The sequence below is a fragment of the Dasypus novemcinctus genome, chromosome 6, assembly GCF_030445035.2.
Source record: "Dasypus novemcinctus isolate mDasNov1 chromosome 6, mDasNov1.1.hap2, whole genome shotgun sequence".
NCBI lineage: Eukaryota > Metazoa > Chordata > Mammalia > Cingulata > Dasypodidae > Dasypus > Dasypus novemcinctus.
In genome coordinates, this window is record NC_080678.1 from 22,372,637 (window position 1) to 22,392,622 (window position 19,986).

The window sequence follows — 19,986 nt, forward strand, 5'->3', positions numbered from 1 at the left end:
TCACAACTTTTATTATATACTTATTGTTTTTATATGTTCATATATGAATGATATACTTCAGTGTAAATATATATATATATATATATTTATATAACAAAGTCAAGAACAAGATGGCTTCACAGGTGAATTTTACCAAACATTCCAAGATGAATTAATTCCAATCCTGCATATACTCTTCCAAGAAACTGAAATGAGGGAACACTCTTTAGTTTATTCTAAAAGGCCAATATCACCCTTCTACCAAAGTTCAAATAAAAATACCAAAAGACACAAGATGATGCAACAAAAAGAAACACAGATTCCCATGCCGCTCACAACAACAGAAGCAGACAAAGAAGACGACGCAGCAAATAGACACAGAGAACAGACAACTGGGGCGGGGAGAGGGGAGAGAAATAAATAAATAAATAAATAAATAAATAAATAAATCTTTTAAAAAAAATACCAAAAGAAATTAAAATTATCCCAATAACTCTTTTGAGTATAGATGCAAAACTCATCCGCAAAATGCTAGCAAAAAGAATCCAACAGCACATTTAAAAGAATTGGGACCTGCCATATTTGTAGGACCCACAAACGAGGTCAGTGGAAGTAAGGAGATTTCCAGCTTTTTTGTACAGTATCTTTTGGACAGCAGCTCCCCCAAACAGATGCAGTATTGAAGTTAACTGCTGTAGAAGCAGAAACCCTCAGAAGCTTATTAAAGTGAAGAATAATATAGACTTTTGTCCTGAATGTGATCACCTGAAACAGAAGCACATCCTTTGTGGCTATTGCTATGCAAAGGTGCATAAGGAGACTGCAGAAATCAGAAGACACATGGGGAAACTAGAAGGGGATCCTTTTAATACTCATACTGTGGAGAATGTGGTGCTGTAAATGGGAGAGACTCTAGCTGAACATCAGGGCGAGAGGATCTCAGAACAAAAAAAGGAAGAGACTGTCCTAGATCACCTAGAATTGATACTGTAGATGTTTAAACAGCATGCCTCCACAGAAAAACATTCCTCCTAAAGAGAGGAAGATTCACTGTTTTTGTGTTGTTGTACTTAACTGTTTTTAAATCATTAATATAGTTGAAAACATTCTATATAAAAAGTTTTGTGTGGAATAACTTGAAGAATATATCATAAACTCTGAAAATGTTCGTTGTGTAGAGGCCAAATGGACTTAACGTATCTGTTTGTACTATACTATAAGGTTTTAAGTAAAGGAACTTCCAAAACAGAAAAATAAAAGATTTCAGATATGCAAGGATGGTTCAACATAAAAATATCAATTAATGTAAAACATCTCCTTAACAAATTGAAGTGGGGAAAAAAACCACAATCTCAATTGACAAAGAAAAAGCACTGGACAAAATTCAGCACCCACTCTTGAGAAAAAAAAAAAAAACACTTAGAAAACTATGAATTGAAGAAAACTTCCTCAATATGACAAAGGGAATATATGAAAACCCCCTAGCTACCTCTCACTTAATGGTAAAAGACTGAGAGTGTTCCCTCTAAGATGATGACCAAGACGATGCCCACTGTCACCACTGTTATTCAACATTATACTTTAAGTTCTAGACAAAGCACTTAGGAGTAAAAAGAATTAAAAAGCATCATAACTGGAAAGGAAGAAGTACAACTTTCCCTATTAGCAGATGACATGATCCCATATTCAGAAAATTCTGAAAAATCCTAAACAAAGTTCCTAGAACTAACAAATGAATTCAGCAAAGTGGTGAGGTATAAGATAAATCCCCCAAATCGTACTGTTTTTATATACTAGTAATGAGCTATTGGAGGAGGAAATCAAGAAAAAAAATCCCTTTAAAATACTAATTAAAAGAAAAACCTAGGAATAAAGCAAACCAAGGATGTAATGGACTACACAGAGGTCTTGAAACATTGCTAAAATAAATCAAAGAAGATCTAAATAAATAAGACATTTCGTGTTCATGAATTAGAAGACTAAATATTGTTAAGAATGCAATTTTACCCAAAAGCAATTTATAGAGGCAGCCCAATCTCAATCAAAATTCCAACAACATTTTTTCAGAAATGGAAAAGCCAATCATTCATTGAGAAGGATAAGAGGCCCTGAATAGCCAAAACCATCTTGTAAGAGAAGAACAAAGTTGGAGGACTCACACTTACTGATCTTAAAACCTATTACAAAGCCAGAGTAATTAAAACAACATGGAACTGGCACAAGGGCAGACATACAGACCAATGGAATTGAACTGAGAGTTCAGAAGTCAACCCTCACATATATGGCCAACTGATTTTTGACAAGCATGCAAAGACCACTCAGTTGGGATAGAATAGTGTCATTTACCATTGCTGGGGAAAGTGGATTGCATTTGCAAATGAATATATAAAAATCAACTCAAAATGGATTAAAGACATAAATATATGAGCCAGAACTATAAAACTCCTAGAAGAAAATGTAGAGAAGCACCTCAGAACCCTGTGTTAGGCAATGATTTCTTAGACTTCACACCCAAAGCAAAACAACAAAAGAAACAACAGATAAATGGGACTTCATCAAAATTAAAAACTTTTGTGCCTCAAAAGACTTTACTGTGAAAGTAAAATGACAACTTACACCATAGCAGAAACTATTTGGAAACCACATATCCAATAAGCATTTAATATCTAGAATATATAAAGTAAACCTTCAACTCGACAACAAAAAGACAACCCAATTTTAATATTGGGCAAAAGATTTGAACAGACATTTATCCAAAGAAGATGTACAAATGATCAAAAAGTTCATGAAAAGATGTTCAATATTATTAGTCAGTAGGAAAATGCATATCAAAATCAGAAGAAGAAATCATTTCACTCCCACCAGAACCGGTACTATTTAAAAAATGGAAAATTACAAATGTTTGAGAGGATGTAGAGAAGTAGGAACACTCATTAATTGTTGATGGGAACTTACAATGGTGCAGTTACTGTGGAAGACAGTTTGGGAATTCCTCAGACAGGTAAGTATTGAATTAACATACGACCTGGCAATCCCAATTCTAGGTGTATACCCAAAAGAAGTGTCCCTCAATCGATGAATGGATAAACAAAATGTGGTATATACACACAGTGGAATAATCAGACATAAAAATGAATGAAGTTATGATACCTCAGGCAACATGGATGAAACTTGAACAAATAATATTGATTGAAGTAAGCCAATCACAGAAGGACAAACATTGTATGATCTCACTGATATGAGAAATAACTAGAATAATCAAACTCATAGAGTAAGAGTTTCTATTTCATATCATTGAAAAGCTTTGGTAATAACTGATTGTGATGATAACAAAATACTGTGAAGCTAATTAACAGCACTGACATATATTTGAATATTATTAAAAGGGGATATTTTAGGTTGTATATATGTTACTAGAAAAAAAATGTGAAAAAATCCATGGAACTGCACAATACACAGTGAACCCTAAGTTAAACCATGGACTATAGGTGAAAGTACACTTATAAATGTGCTTTCATCAAGGTTATGAAATGTACCATACTAACACAAGGGGTTAACAATAAGGTGGTATATGGGAATCCTCAATTTATGCATGATTGTTCTGTAAACCCATAAATTCTCTATTAAATGCAATTAAAATTTTAAAAAATCATTTCATGCATTATTTCATGATTCTAATATGACATTTACTAGTACTTAATGATTTGTTTCACTCTACTTTATTTCAGCATTTGCAGTGAAGAAATGCAATAATGCAGCCATTAACCACACATGAAAATATTCACTACATTCTGTACTTAACCTTAAAAAAGAAACTATCTAATTTAAATGCAACTCATGTCTTTTATTGTAAACTTTTTAAATAAAGATTGATTTTAACTGTTAACTAGGGGCACAGGAAACTACAAGGACTAAATATAGGTGTTTTGCTTCTTTCATCATGCTCATATCTTAAATTCCGTCAGCTCCTATCTGTCAGGGAAAGGCTGCCAGGTGAGCAGTCTGTCATGTCACTCTTGCCTAGACTAATAGATTCTCCAGTGGCTTTTGTTACAGCTCATGTCATACTATTAAAACTAGGTGCCTTGAAAATGGCATAACATGTAGCTAATTCTTGTCAACTCTAGATAATCAGACTCGGTTTGGCTTCAGAAGCAGATGCAGATTAGAGAAGCTATACAAATATGCAAATCACAACGCTCCCCTTTCAGCACCACTGTTCCTACCTCTAATGGCCCACGCAGAAAGTCTGTTTGTTCGGCTCCTACTTCCAGTGCTACATCAACAGAAGCAAAGGGACGGCTGGCCATCTGCTGTCGTTCTCGAAGCAATTGCTGGAGGGGGTTAAAAATGATTTGCTTTAAAATAGATTTTTAAAAATCAAATTCAACAATATCAGGTTCCAGTTTTGAACAAAGGCACTCAAAGTTCAGGAATCTTTTCACATACATATCCATATCTAGATCATTAAAGATGAAAAATGCTTTCTCCCCATTGCTTATGTTTTATTTCCATAGAGGCTTTAAATGCATGGTGGCTACAACCTTTCCCCCTGACCTCCTTCCCAATAGACCTAATGATATGTACTCAAAAGTCCTGTGAAAACCTCAGGTGAGTGCCATTACTTAAGTAAAAAGTGCTATTATGATGATGGCTATGCCAAGTTTTCCCACTCAAAATAATCCATGCTTTTGTCTTAGCTGAAAGTAAACAGTAAAAGTGTTTAAGAAAAATAATGAAAAGCTGTCAAATTGCATTGAGATTAAAGGAACATACCCTTTCCATCACTAAATCTTATATTTTGTCAAGATCCTGTCAATTGATTTGGAACCAGTAGGAATCGTTATTGGCAATGTTTATACCTTTATTCAAAGCTCCTGTGTTTATTATTTTAAAATGAGTAGTGATTAGTAGGTTGTGGAAATTTTGTACCAGGATTTCCAAGCACCTCCAGATATTTGCTTCTGTCTCGTTGTGGCTTTTCTGGGATTTTCCCAAACTAAACCCAATAAATGAGCAAGTCTTAATCAACCACCAAGCTAATCTATATTTCTGTATCTCTTTGTAATTATAATATTCATTTAGTCATGATAAGAAAAGATTGATGCCATCACTAGATATTGCAAATCTTGCCCCTCTCATTCATTACAGCTAATAAAATTGTTATTAAATATTAAAAGTGATTGAGCAATGCAATTAAATACTTTTTCAAATGAGAAGGATATCTTTTCTTTAAATAAAGGCAAAAGCCTTGAACAGGACTTTTAAAGATTCACTGGCATTAACTTAAAACATTAACTACTTTGATGTCTTTGATTGTAAACACATGTAGCACTGTCATGCATCATTCATAAAATTCTCTTGTAGATTATGAAGGAAGACAAGTCACACCTGATGGCAGTTTATTATTCAACATTCTTGATTTAGTACCTGTGGCACATTATAGTGTTCATGAAAAGATTTAAAATATAACTTAAGCCATTTATTTTTATTATTAAAAAGAGAGTATGCATGTGATAATACTGGAATGGAAATAATACAATTGTTACTAAGTGATCACTTAAGTTCTTAAACTATAATTCCTTTTGAAGTAATAACAATACACTTAAAATATTCAAAGTAAAAATAAATATGGTCTAAACTAGCAAATTACTCACTTTAATATAAATTCAAATCATATTATTAAAAACTCCGCTGCTGGTAAACAGAATCTGGTTTGTGTCTTTCTCAATGCAAGTGGCCTATTGATCTGAAGATCATGTCTATGCAAAATGCAAACACTGTTATTTCAAATGCCAAGGGATACTAAGTGTAGAAGCATCACGCTCTTTGTCTCTGGTAAACACACACATCAACACTAGCAATCTGCCAATAGCGTTAAGGAAATTATAAATTCTACTTTGGGTTTAAACACAATTTTCTAACAGATAGAGCAAACTCCATTGCATTAGTTCTCCTCAGCTTATAAATAGTATCTCATAGGATGAAGCGATTTTTAACAAAAACAACAGCTTCTAGTTCATCATCTTACTTTTTCCTTTTACCTAAAAGTGAAAGGTCTATAAAATGTAATCAATGAATGCTCAATAGCACAAATTATAATTTTGAAAATCCATAAATATCCCAAATGCACTATTTTTGACAAAGAAGAGTTCCTTGGATAGAATGTATTATTGTGACTGCCAACACTCATAATAAAAAAGATCAGTGACTGATACTTTTGTTAAGTTTTTTAAAAAATGTATTAGTAGAATGCAAAGGTATTTTAAAGATCCCAGGCTCTTTCTGCACTTTGAGTCTCAACTTTTTAAGAATTGACTCCTGACTAGGGTATGTGCCTAGCTTTGTTAACATTGTTCTCGTCCAGGACCTTTACACTATAGTTTGGAAAACAGAACATGGTAAAATTTACAATAGAAAAAAAAAAAAAAAAAATAGGGCATGTTTTAGTTTCCTGGCTGTGATCACAAATATCATGAAAGGCTTTGGCTTAACAACAGGAATTTATTGGCTCACAGTTTCAGAGACCAGAAGGTCTGCCAGCTCCCAGGGTCAGTATCATCTGGCTGGCCAGCAATCCTGAGGTTCCTTGACTTTTCCATCACATGGCAATCAATACACATGGCAGTGACTTCTTTCTCTTCTAGGCTCTGTTTACTCTAGCTTCTTCCCTTGGCTTTCTTTCTCCACGTCTGAATTTCATTCTGCTTAAGAAGGACTCCAGTAATCCAGACTGAAGCCCAACCTGATTCAGTTGGGTCACACCATAACTGAGACTGAAGTAACATCTTCAAGAGATTCTATTTACAATGGCCCACACCCACCTGAATGTGGACCCTGGTCAAGAATCTGTTCAAACTGGGGTTCACGATTCAATCTGCGACACAGCACAAGAAAAAATGCAGGAAATCATACAAATAAGAAATTAGCCAAGTGAATTTACACGGGGCTACTCATTTAAGGACTCATTAGAGGACTGTTGCTGAAATAGGCTGAGTTTCCGAATTTGCGAAACTAATGCAGGCGTTCTGTGAAATTTAGGAAAGGTCAATCACCTCTTCCTGAAATACTCTTGCTTTGGTGTGATGGATCTACTAAAATGTGCAATTCTCTTTGCTATTAACTTCTGACTCACAGCTTTATCCTTAAAGCTTTTCCTTCCTCTCCCAGTTAATATTGCAAACTTTGCCTATTTTATGTCAGAACAAAGGAGATGTAATCAACATGCTTACAACATAAAGTTTGTCAAAATTTAGTATGAACTCTAAGAAGTAAAATAGCTAGACTCTGGAGTAAGAAAGACCTTGGTATGATTACTAATTTTTCCACTTACTAGCTGTCTGAGGTTAATGAAATTGTTTAGACCTCTCTAGGCCTTTATTTTTCTCATCTGTAAAGTGGGAATAATAATAATACCTACACCACACACCTTGGAGAACTTGGTTTGAATCTCACCTTCTCTATTTACTAGCTATTGGGGCATAATCAAGTTACTTATACCTTTCTAAGGCTCCTTTTTTCCCTTATCTCTAAAATGGGAATAAAAATAATATCTATGCCATAAGGTTAAAGTGATAGTGGACATAGACTGTTCAGCCTGGTGCCAGGAACATTTACACATCAGTAAATGGTGCAATTATTATGTTAAATTTCAAGCACTAATTATGTGTTTGAAGATGGCACACTAATTACCAGAGGCCCATTTTCTTCAGTAGTGACACATTTTGCTCTATTACTCTCCCTTTTAACAAATGTTGCTAATTTATGAGACAGTTGGAAAATGTCATGATTGTGGTAAAATGAATTAGATTTGGAACTGCTTTCTGATATTTGTAACTCAGGATGATAAAAAACACAACCCGAAAATTAGGAGAACATATATATAGCACTTTTTAAATTTTGAAAATCAATTTATATTCTGTGATTGTGGATTTTTTTAATATAAAATGAGGTTCAACATTTTTATATCCATAAGAAGCCATATAACAGATGTATCTGTTTTATAACTAATCTGCTATTGCCAATTATTCAGCAGAAAGATAAAGCCAAGAGAACAAATTGATCATAACAATAAATTATAATCATGCTGCTATCAAATTGTTGTGAAGGAAATAAAAAATTAAAGAGATGTTCAAGTACTGTTTGTTGTCCATGACAGCTATTTTACTATTCAAAATCCTTACAAAAAAAACAATAGAATTTAAAAGTATGAAAATCCATGTGTAAATATGACAGCAGCTAGGTATAGTCATATTTAGTCTATCAAATATATATATGAATACAGATAATTTTCCCACTCAATATGATTACTTCAAATATTGTATCATTCTCCAAAGATTATACTAGCCATCTTCCCTTCCCCCTTCAAATTCATACAATTCTTTAATATATTTTAGGATAATAATACTTAAAAACATACATACACACAAAACAAAATGGCAACCAATTCTGTCCACAGTTGTCTTCATATCTCCTACCTCATGCCTTTTATTTCTAGGTTCCATCCATTCTTCTTCCCCACCTCCAAATGTCCTACGACCACACCCACTGTTTGAAGTGATCACTCCTCCTATGAACTGATATACTAGTTTGGCACTACTTCTTTATATCGCCATGATTTTCTTTAATCTTCTTTAAGGCAAAATTCTATTTTTATTTGTTCTATTCCCCATGGCACTTAGTAACTGTCAATAACTTTTGAAGAATGAACAATGAATGAGTGAAAGTTAAAAAATCTATCATCTGAACGTGTATGAAGGCATGTTATAAACTGATTTTAATTATGAATAAACTTTTAAAACTAAGATATATCCTTCTATATATAGAATTTGTCTTATCCTCCAAAGTATGTGAACATAAACAAAGTGTCTGAATTAGAGATTACACAACAATACATGTGATATGGTATTTCTGTTATTAACACTAATATTTAACACAAAATAATAAAAGTAAACAATTGTGTTATTTTGATGTTAGGCTGGAGTGAGGTTGTAAAGAGAAGTGGAATAATTTTAATATCATTGAGTTAGGAAAATGTGTTATTTTATCACATTTTATAACTGAATCTGCAAGGTACAAGCCTTAAACTTTAATTCAGAATACCAGGAATCTCCTGCTTCCAGTGTGAAGCACAGGTGCTAACATCACTGTCTAGGAGGACAGTGTCCTCCTAGACAGTGATGTTAGCACCTTGAGTGGCTTGGCAGGACAACCTTGTTCAGGTTACTTCAATCACTTTTCTCAACGCCTCTACAATCTTTGATCTACTAGGAATAAGTTAGCCTTGAAACTATGTTGTTTACCTAAAAGTGAAAAATTTTCAATAGCTTCCTGACAGGTATTACACAGGTTTACTGAAAATACTCGCTACCAGTGACTTTTGAAATTTCTTTGCCAATTGTTGTTTTTGCAACTTTGGTACTAAGGAATAAAACAAATGTGAGTGACTGTCCAAGAATGGCTTTAATCATTAAGAAGATTCCACTAAACACTAAGTTTACTCATTCATTTTTTCGTTATTTGAAAGCAAAACGTTGTCCTGAGTTGTCAAATGGCCATATAAAATTTTCCAGGTACGTCCTGTGGGTGTGAGGGTGGCTGCTAGAGCAGTAATGTACCAACACCAAAACCCACCTTTTACTATCATCGAGTTTACTACCAGACCAAAGAGGACAGAGGACGAATGGAAAATGTTTTAAAATCTTCCATTAAAACATAACTTTCAATATTTCCTCTAACATGTTGATATCTTATATATTAATGTCCAAATACTACACATGAATGTCTGTGTGAACAGGCATGTGTGACTATACATATCAATTACATACATCATAACAAAATAAATACATTATAATTCAGCTCAAATTAAATCTAAAATTTATCCATAAAATGTCAAATTAAGGATTAAATAATGTCAGCAAATGAGGGCCTCTTGTTTGGATAAAAACAATCATATAATTGATATGACCAAGACACAGTCTTCACGGATTTTGTTTATACTCACAGATTTGTAGATCAAGAAGGGACCTCACAGATTCTCTAGGTCAGGGGTTCTTAATTTCTTTTGTTCCACTTACCTCTTTGCCAGTCAGGTGAAAACCACGAAGCCCTCACTAAGTCCACACTATATTGTACATTATTTAATAAATATAACACACATGAACCATCATGTCCCCACAAGAATATGTTTTTTTAATTTAATTTCAATTACAGCTCACAGGCCTCTGGTTAAGAACCCCTGATCTAGGCCAAGATTCTTTCCCTGTAGACCACTCACCTCTAAAGGGCAAAAAGGTGAGTGTTAGAAAGGCAATGAACCTGGCACTAACCAGTGATACTTTTCTTAAAAAAAAAAGAAAAAAAGCTCTTTATAAAAAAAAAAACATTTCAGTGGGGAAGTGGCTGTGGTCAATCAGCTGGGCTCCTGTCTACCATATGGGAGTTCCTGGGTTCACATCCCAGAGCCTCCTTGTGAAGGCAGGCTCGCCCACACACTGCGGAGAGCTGACTCAGCAAGGTGATGCAACCAAACAAAAGGGAGACAAGTGAAGACACAGAGGAGCGCCAGCAAAGGGGTACAGAGAGCAAACAAGAAGCAAGCCGCAAAGGTGGGGAGGGGGATAAAGAAAAATAAATACAGACACACAGAAGAACACATAGCGAATGGACACAGAAAGCAGACACCAAGCAAGCTGCAAAGGGGCGGGGGGGGGGGGGTAATAAAAAAAAAACATTTCAGTGAATTCAATCATTTAACTTATTACTGTCTTTAGAAGCTAACTGCCCCTCATATAGAACCAAACTAACTGCACTATTTTCTTAAATTCTTACAACAAACAAATCTATCAACATGTATTAATGCTTATAAGTAAAACAAATTGGAGTCAATCCTGAAAATAAGCAAAACTTTTATATTTACTTTAGAATTCTATACAATTCTCTATTTTCTAGTCAACAACTTGAACATTATCTTAAAGGCAGAAATTTCTAAAATTTCTTTTTATTCCTTTCTTTCAGCTCAGTTGTTCTCAAACTTTGGGTTCATAAGGTCATATATACAAGGTCACCCATACTTTATACTGAATGATTTTTGTCTTTACATATTGATTTTAGATTATAAACACCCATGTAAATTAAGCCCCACTAAACTCTGAAAATTGTTATTATTAACAAGAGCAGAATGGCAAAACTTATATGCCTAGATAGCATTGCTATTATTTCCATATAGTAAGGTCTTCAAAAACTTTCTATTGATATTGAATTAAAGAAAATGTATCTTGATATTATAAATATGGCCTGTCTTTGTATAGCTTAATTTAGGAAAGGTCAAACTAAAGAAAGAATAAGAGATCTTGAATATGCTATATTTATTCATGGTTATGTATTCTGAGTTAAACATTATGAAAGCCCAAATCAGTAGTAGTTCTTACATGGCATGATTCTTCACACTTGAAGTTTGAAGCCAAGAAAATGTAAAAGGAGCACCTGGCAACTGACAATTGTCTATATATTTCAGTCAGTATAAATCTTCATGGAGAACAGTTTTAATTTAAAATGGATAGAACTTTACCAAAATTGAATTTTTCCAAATGAAAAAACTGTATCTTTGAAGCATCTCACAAAGTTGCTTATGAAATTAGTAGAGCTTCATATCTTTGGGTAGACTTTAATAAGGCCATTTGGTGTGGAAATATCAAGTTGGTTTGTAGATTAGTGCAAACAAAGAAAGTGAAGCTATATCCACTCCAGAAATTGCTAATATTTGTTAGCACTTCTTTGAATATTTTGAAAAAAATTATGAAACAATTAGTAGCTTTATCATTTCTCCTTGTTAGAAAGAAAGCTGCACCTGTAAGAGACCAAAAGCTCACCTGATTGTGGAGGAGAAAGAACTTTATTAACGATCTTCAAAAACGGGCACATGACCTGGATAAAATGACTGACATGCCAAACAGCAAGAAACAATGGCATCTATTCCCTAAACCTAACATGCAGGTCCCTCCCTATTCCCCATCGATTGAGTTCTTCAGGTGTTACAGCCTATTCAGGAAGTCTAATTAATTTAGGTGGGTTCCTGCTCTGAGTCACCACTCCCATTCTCTACATTCAGGAGGCTTGGCACTGCTTTTCATAATTGGTCCTGCCCTCACTTTGGTGCAGCCCTCACTTGGCACGACTTTCAAATTTTGGCGCCAAAGCAGCTGTAATCCCTTTCCCTCCCTCCTCCAACTGCAGAGCTGGCTTTGGCTTCACCTTCATGTGAAAATTTCCTTATATTCACAGTCGAAATGAAATACTAATATGTATCAGGATAGCTAATTCCTCTTTTTCATCAACTATATGCCTGCTGACTACATTAATTAATTAATTGGAATTCATGAAGAATTCCAATTTGTAAACCCTCTTCCGAAGAAAATAATTTATATCTTCAAAATAGTAAATAGTTGATTTTCCAAGTTAAAAAAATGATTATACTGATGCTATACCTGTGTATATTTGTTTTTATCTGATACTTGGCAACATACGTCATTATGCTGTACTAAGAAAAGAAGCTCTGTATGTCATGTGATACATCCCTTCATGCATTAGCAATAAAAATAATTCTCAGTAAAGTCTTATTGCATCATCAAGAGATTTCTTCAAGGACTGGAAGTAGATTCCGAAGTTTTTCTTTACTTGGCATTTCAAGATGAGACTTTACGAGTTAGACTAAAACTCTGGGCAGAAGTTTCTTTTCTTTACTTTTTAAAAAATAAAAGTGCATTTTAAGAACAATTTGATTGAGAGTTCCTTAGTGTCTTGATTTACTTTGGCTGTAATCATTCATGAATTCAACAAAGTTTTACTGAGCTCCTACTATTTGCCAAATACTTTCCTAGCAACTGATTAATAAGATGACTGTTCTGATTTCATTCAGCTAGCTTTTCCATGCTTTTAATAAATATCAGGGACTCTCTGGACAATTTACCAGGAGACTGGAGGCAAACAACTGTGAGAAATATCTGATATTGGAAGAAGTATTTATGTAGTCTGGAGTTGAAAACAACAAAGCCTTATTATTTCTTAGTGGGCAAAAATCTGAAAATAATTCAGAAGTTTTTTGAAGGTTACCTCAGGCCATTTTGAAATTGCAATTTGGATTCTTAATCCTTTCTTTATTGACATGGATGGCATCACTGATACAGCCTTTGCCAAAGATGGTATCACTTGAAGATAAAAGAAATCATGCAAAATGAAGTAACCTAGAAAAGTCTTAAAACTCTGCTATAGATTATCCTTCCTTAGGAGCAATAGGAAATACAATGGGCCTTTGCAAGGCAGTTTATGTTTTGTTTTGTTGTTAGGCACTGTTGCCTTTAAAATAAAAAAAAATGAAATGCTTATCACTTATTGTTAAAGATTACCACGGGCACTGATAAACTATAATTAACAGCATATAGAAATCTTGTTTATTCAACATATATTCATATATAAAAATAAAAATATTATGGAAAAATTGCTATGAAAGGCCTAAAATAATATAAGTACAGAGGGGTAACAGGAGGAGGAAGTGCTTTAGATAGGGTAGTTACAGAGGTCTCTTGAGAAACCACGTTTGACCTGAAACCTTGCATACTCAGAATAGAAATGCTACACTGTGGTTATAAACATCCTCAAAAGCTCAGTGGTTTTTAACACAGAAGGGTTTACTTCTTGCTTATACAAAATCTTCTGCAGGTCTAGGTAATTCTGCATATGGTAACTCAGCATTATAGGCTGCTTCAGACTTGTAACCCTCCCATCTCAAACCCAGGCTTCCTCTGGTATCACGGCAAAGGAGAGAGTAGTGATTCATGTATGGGCTTTTCACTGTTTCAGCCCAGAAGTGAATTACATCATTTTCTAGGAATGGTCAAATGGCCCAGCCTAACTACACAGAGACCGAAAAAAAAAAAAAAAAGGAGGGGAGCAATTAGAACATTAGGTAAAGGAAATAAAGGAAGCCAGAAAAAAACATTTTGGGCAGAGGGAACAGGAAGTGCAAAGGTCCTGGGAAGCTCGGCTGAGCTTATCCAAGAAACAGAAAGAAGGCTGAATCTTCATAAGCAAGGTGGTGAGGAGGTGGAGACCAGTCAAAGTACAAGAGTGGCTTCAGCAAGATTAAGACAATCGAAATTACATATATTAATCATCAGGTGCACAGGATCTAAATAAATTAGATTCATCATATTTTAGAACATAACTTATCTTGGTATTGCTCAGAGAGTTCACTCCTATGGTGTCAGGAACAAACAGGCACAAGAAAAAGGGTTTACCATCCTCAAATAAGATTATTTAAAATATAACCAACCCAGAAAATAGCAACAGCAGTTAATCTCATGTACAATGGACTTTGTTCTCTCACTAAGTATCAAAAGGTCAATTTTGTATGTAACCTGCTTTAAAATAAAAGGCCAGGTGGTTGTAATTTATCTGAGCAAATCAAAATGAGGAAAAGGATAAGTACTGAAAAGGTCATTTAAAAGTTAGATCTCCAGAATGGATGCTTAATACGTATTACTCCTCAAAGAGCAAAAATTGGAAGGAATGTGGGTAATTTCGAATTTTGAAACTTGCACTTAAAAAAACAACAACAAATTTTCCACATAGAATACCCTCACAGTCATGTTGTGGAACACTTTACTAGGTTGTGAGAGAAATGCTTGCTGTACTCTCAAGAAGAGCAAATTAATGCTGTGTCTTTTACATCCAGGAGGTACACAATTTGACCAAGTCAACCTTGATGGGTAGAAATATAAAAGTAGCTGATTACAATAGAAATGGCATATCGACTCCTGCTTGTGTGTCAGTAATTTATGACTGAAAGGTCTTGTTACAATAAAGCTAAGATCAATCATTCAGTATTTTTTCCCTTAAGTATTAAAATACTAAAGAAAGCCCTGCCACCGATTCAGGAAACTGATACAAATCTCAAGATACAATTCTAAACCACAAAATGCTAGCTAACAGTATAAGAAATTCTAAATGCAATATAATCTAGGTAGTTTTTTCATTTACTGTACAAGGATTTCGTGTTGAACACTTAAGTAATTTGTGACAATAATTTTCATGTTCTTCAAGAGGTATGTAAATCTTCCTGGAGGCATACATGACCAAAACACTGCCCTGTTCCTCTTAATATTTTTAAATTATTTTTTCTTCTAAGAAAAATGTGATGATTTTGCTATTAGCTAATGGAGTCCTTTTCAGTTCAATATTGAGGAACTCTAAAAATGAATCTTTTGGGAAATGTTCCTTTATGAAGTAGGAAACCTGCTATGATGATCATGAAATTCTCTATTGGGACCACTGTATGATGTTATGCATGTATATTTTGTACGTTCACAACTTTTATTATACACTTATTGTTTATATATGTTCATGTATGAATGATATACTTCAATTAAAAAAAATTTTTTAAGTCCCTATTGGAAGAAGCCTATGGTGTTGTTCATTGATGAATCAATGTGAGAGATTTAAATATGCAGTCTTTTCTGCTTTCAATCTTTTGTGAAAGAAAACATGATATAAACATATTTTAAAAGTAAATAAAAGTAATTTCAATCATTCAAAATTTTAAAATGTTAAGGACAGTTTGGTGTAGTATAGATTACTCATGACCAATATAATTGCCTCTCTCGTACTTGGAGGAGTCCGGTAAACCACAAAAATCAGGACGTTAGAAACACTCAGTGGTCATAACAGACTCATTGCAATAGCTCATTTTCCAAGTCGGAAGGAATGCTAGAGGGGACTTAGTTTAATATTCCCATTAAAGCATGGTCAATTATGCTATGAGTTTTCTGACACATGGTCATCTAGTATCTTTGAATACATCTAGCAAAAGAATCACATTTTAGCAAAGCAGTAATTTCCCCTGAAATATTTACAACCTTGTTAGAAAATTTATTATATTGAACAAAAGCTCACATTTTGGGGCTCTTTGTGGACCATTAAGGTTATAAAGGATACTTCTAATCTTATTTACTAAAATTCCTTCAAATATACATTAGATATTTAAATTTTTTCTCATGTCTTCAAGTTAAACATTCCAATATCTTAACATTTTTTATTCACTGTTTATGCAACAAACATTTACTGAATATTCCAATGTTCTAGGAACAGGCTGGGCACTAGCATAAAAAGATTTGAAGCATAGTTCTGCTGACCTCAAGGAGTTTATGCATTATCTCCTGAGTAAGACAGAACTGTTCTCACAAGAACTTTAATCAAGACAAGTCTTCCGTACTTAGTATTTCTATGAATTATTTTTTTTTTAGGGGGTACCAGGGATTGAACCTGGGACCTTGTACATAGGGAAACAGGCTCTTATCCATTGAGCTACAGCCGCTTCCCTATGAGTAAATTTTTTAAACTAAATTCAGAACTTCACATTTGTATTTATTTAATTTTTTATGTGTTGTTGTTGTTCTACCTATTTTTCTCTTAGTGCAGAATTCTTTTGAATCTATGTACTTACAATGTATTAGTTCTCTCTCCCTATATTATCATTCATGTTGATTGCCTATTCTACTTCCTTGACCAGGTCAACATCTGTTGATGGCAAAGAAAAACAATCAAGGCAGCAAGCTTGCTAGTGATCCAGGGCAAACCATAAAAGCCACCAAGAGAATGACTTCTGCCATGCCATATTCCAGGGTACCCTCCTTGTAGTGATGTAAAAAGGTAGACCAGATAAAACATATGGATTTACAAACTTTCAGCTTGTTTTCACAGACTACATCCACTCTTGGATACTACAGGTCCGTGGTACCTAAGAATTTTGCTAGCTAGCAGACTAAGAATATTGTCTTTTATTTTTAAACCTTGATAATCATCTTTTGTCCACTGCAAAAACTTACCCAAATTCCTCACTAGACCCTCTCCTGAAGTACAGCTTTTGGATATGTTGTTGAATTCTAAATTTTGTTTCATGAATACATATAGTGTGAGATGTAGGCCCCAAACCTGGGGCAAATGACAGAGGTCCTATACACTTCAGCTGTAGCCAGGCTCTAAGAAACTGCTGATGGTTTTCTAGGCTCATTTAATCTCATGGTGCCAAAAATGTACCCAAGAACTTTGTAGCTCTTTCCTCTGTTTCTTGTCTGCTTCACATATTGAATGTTACATGTTTTCCTGAATCTATTGACTTAACGTGGTATAGTCCTACTTACAAAACATATTTAATCCTATAATATTTTCCCTTTACCAAGCCCATTTAACTTCTCACTAAATACATTCTATGTATTTAGTACTTAACCAATAAATTCCCTTATTCTAATACAATATATTTTTCTTCTACCAATTTGCCCATCAACTTTAAATTTTATAATCATGCCAATTATTTCTTGGTTGATGAAAATGTTAAATGGATCAGAGAAAATAAATGAACCCCTTTTTAGCCGATTAGAGACCTTTCTCTAGAAATGGACACTTACATAGCAATCAACAATGTATGACTCTATTGAATTTTTGGGTTCTTGATAGGGTTCCCAATAAGTAGTCCCTTCTTATCCACTTGGGGTTCTGAACAAATTGAAAAATAAAAGAATAGAAGACATAATGTCACATTTATTAGTAATGCTGATTATTTCATCTCAATTTACAAACCAAATAAGTCTCTCTACTTCCCTAGGAGAGGAATGGGTGGGGCAACCTAACCAGCAAAGATACAGGTTGTTGGGCTTTACCAAGGGCCAAGGCCTTATGCGGCAACTCTACTATGCAGGTGTGACCTTTCTTAAGCAGGTATTGCTGAAGCAAGGATTTAATTATATTTAAAAAAAAGTCTTTAGAAATTGTTGGGTGGAACAATATTTATTGTTATTAACCTACTAAGATGTCCAGTTCTCTATCTATCTATCTATCTATCTATCTATCTATCTATCTATCTATCTATCTATCTATCTATCTATCTTACAGAACCTGAATGAGCTTTAAATAGTAAGTGTTAGGCTTAGGTAGTCAGCACTATTTCCTTTACATAAAACTCCATTCTGTACTTATTGTCTGGCCCCATTTAAAAGGTCCATTAGGGAAGTGGATTTGGCTCAGTGGATAGAGCATCCACCTACCACATGGGAGGTCCGCGATTCAAACCCCGGGCCTCCTTGACCTGTGTGCAGCTGGCCCATGTGCAATGCTGATGTGTGCAAGGAGTGCTATGCCACACAGGAGTGTCCCCCACGTAGAGGAGCCCCATGCGCAAGTAGTGCACCTCATAAGGAGAGCCACCCAGTGCGGAAAAAAAAAAGTGCAGCCTGCCCAGGAGTGGGGCGGCACACACAGAGAGCTGATGACACAACAAAAAGAGACACAGATTCCCAGTACCACTAACAAGAATACCAACAGACACAGAAGAACACACAGTGAATGGACACAAAAAGCAGAGACCTGGGGTGGGGGTGGGGGGAAGGGGAGAGAAATAAATCTAAAAAAAAAAAGGTCCATTACCACATACTCACACATATATACATTCTTTCCTCTTCTCAGCTTTGTTTTTCTCCATACCATTCTCCCCTATCTGCCAGGCTAAATAATTTGTTTGCTATTTATTTGTCATCTATTTCCCACTGAGAATACAGGAATATTTTTGTTAAAATATCAGCATCTAAAAAGTGCCTGGTATATGGCAGATGTTCAGTAAGTATATGCTGAAATAAAGAATCAATTTAGGACCAGGGAGGGACCTATGGATGAACTTTAGAATTATGTTGTTTGAACACAGGCTCAAGGTCACCTTTTATCATGTGAACTAATTACAAAAGAGAGACTGAGGAGAATAAGAAATACTGAAGGATGCTTTTCAGAATTTATTTGAAGAATTTTTAAACTCACAATAAGAATCTTATTCTGCATTTAAATTATGTATGGACTTAACTTACAAACAGATATAGATATTTTAATTTTAAGGAATTTTCTGGAAATACAATAAAATGAAGAGACTTTATTCAATTTGGGAAATTTCTATGTTGTTGAAGTTTTATTATGTGTGTATCATTACACATTTTAGTGTTAGCATTATTTAATGTGGCCAGATAATATAGTTAGATATAATTTGAGATATGAAATAAATTAGCAGGTAAACTTCCATTCTTGGGTATAGAGTGGCATTGAAGTAGATTTGATACATGTACTATTCCTACCATTTCAGCACTTTCTGGGTATAAAAACAAATCTGACCACTATGGGTCCCAGGAGGATATGCAAAGATGCAGTGATTAGAATTTGTACTGTGCCTCCTGAAGGTGCAAACAGAGCTGTACTGATAAATTGCTGACCTACTTCCCCAGGAAGTATAACCACTCCCATAGGCTTAATGGTAAAGCCCAGTGGATTAAGAGAAAAATGTGGAGGAAAGTTAGAGAAGGAAACCTTTCACTACTCAATTTCCATAAGGAGTAAATTTCCATAAATATACTTCTAGCCTCTCTCCTTGCTCTTTACTCATTCTACTGTCAGGAGGTGGAATGATTTATTCTGTTGGTAAATTGGGGTGTGTTCAACTCAGGTCTACCTCTTTTCCACTTGGAAACTAATCTATCTGCAGATAATGTGAATTCTATACTGATCCTTCATGCCATAACTTCTTATCTTGAAAGTCCTACATCCTACTCCTGCTGTAAGAGAAAGCATGCTCTAGTCTAGCGTTGTCCATGGCAGGTGACTGAATAATTCTGCCTAATTCTGGGGATCAGAATTAGCAAGCTTATTTGGCTTATGGACCCAAACTGCATCCTTCGGCATGTCCTTTATCATTAATAAAGATGATATAATGGCTAGTATTTTATACTTAATTGTTTAGTTCACATTTGTTCAGAACCCAGGCAGAAAAGAGAGTGCTAATTACAGGGAACCCTTCAGAAACTTCCAATAACTACACTATTACCCAGTCCCCATTTTTCTATCTCCTTCAAAAGAATGCCAGATATTGTAAAATGCTTTACTGAAATCAAGTTATATCATATCTGTAGCAAAGCCTTCCTC

At 34.6% G+C, this 19,986-nt stretch overlaps 1 protein-coding gene across 3 annotated transcripts in view; it reads right to left on the reverse strand.

Moving 5' to 3' along the window:
• Positions 1-19,986, reverse strand: part of ATRNL1 (attractin like 1) — an 899,374-nt gene that overhangs the window by 266,871 nt on the left and 612,517 nt on the right. For all 3 annotated transcript variants that reach the window (XR_011648991.1, XM_058298321.1, XM_058298320.2), the window contains one exon: positions 4,206-4,313. Coding sequence is in view for 2 of the 3 variants with exons in the window: in XM_058298321.1 (XP_058154304.1) it covers positions 4,206-4,313 (108 nt within the window). In the remaining variant the exon portion in view is untranslated. The remainder of the gene's footprint in view (positions 1-4,205; positions 4,314-19,986) is intronic.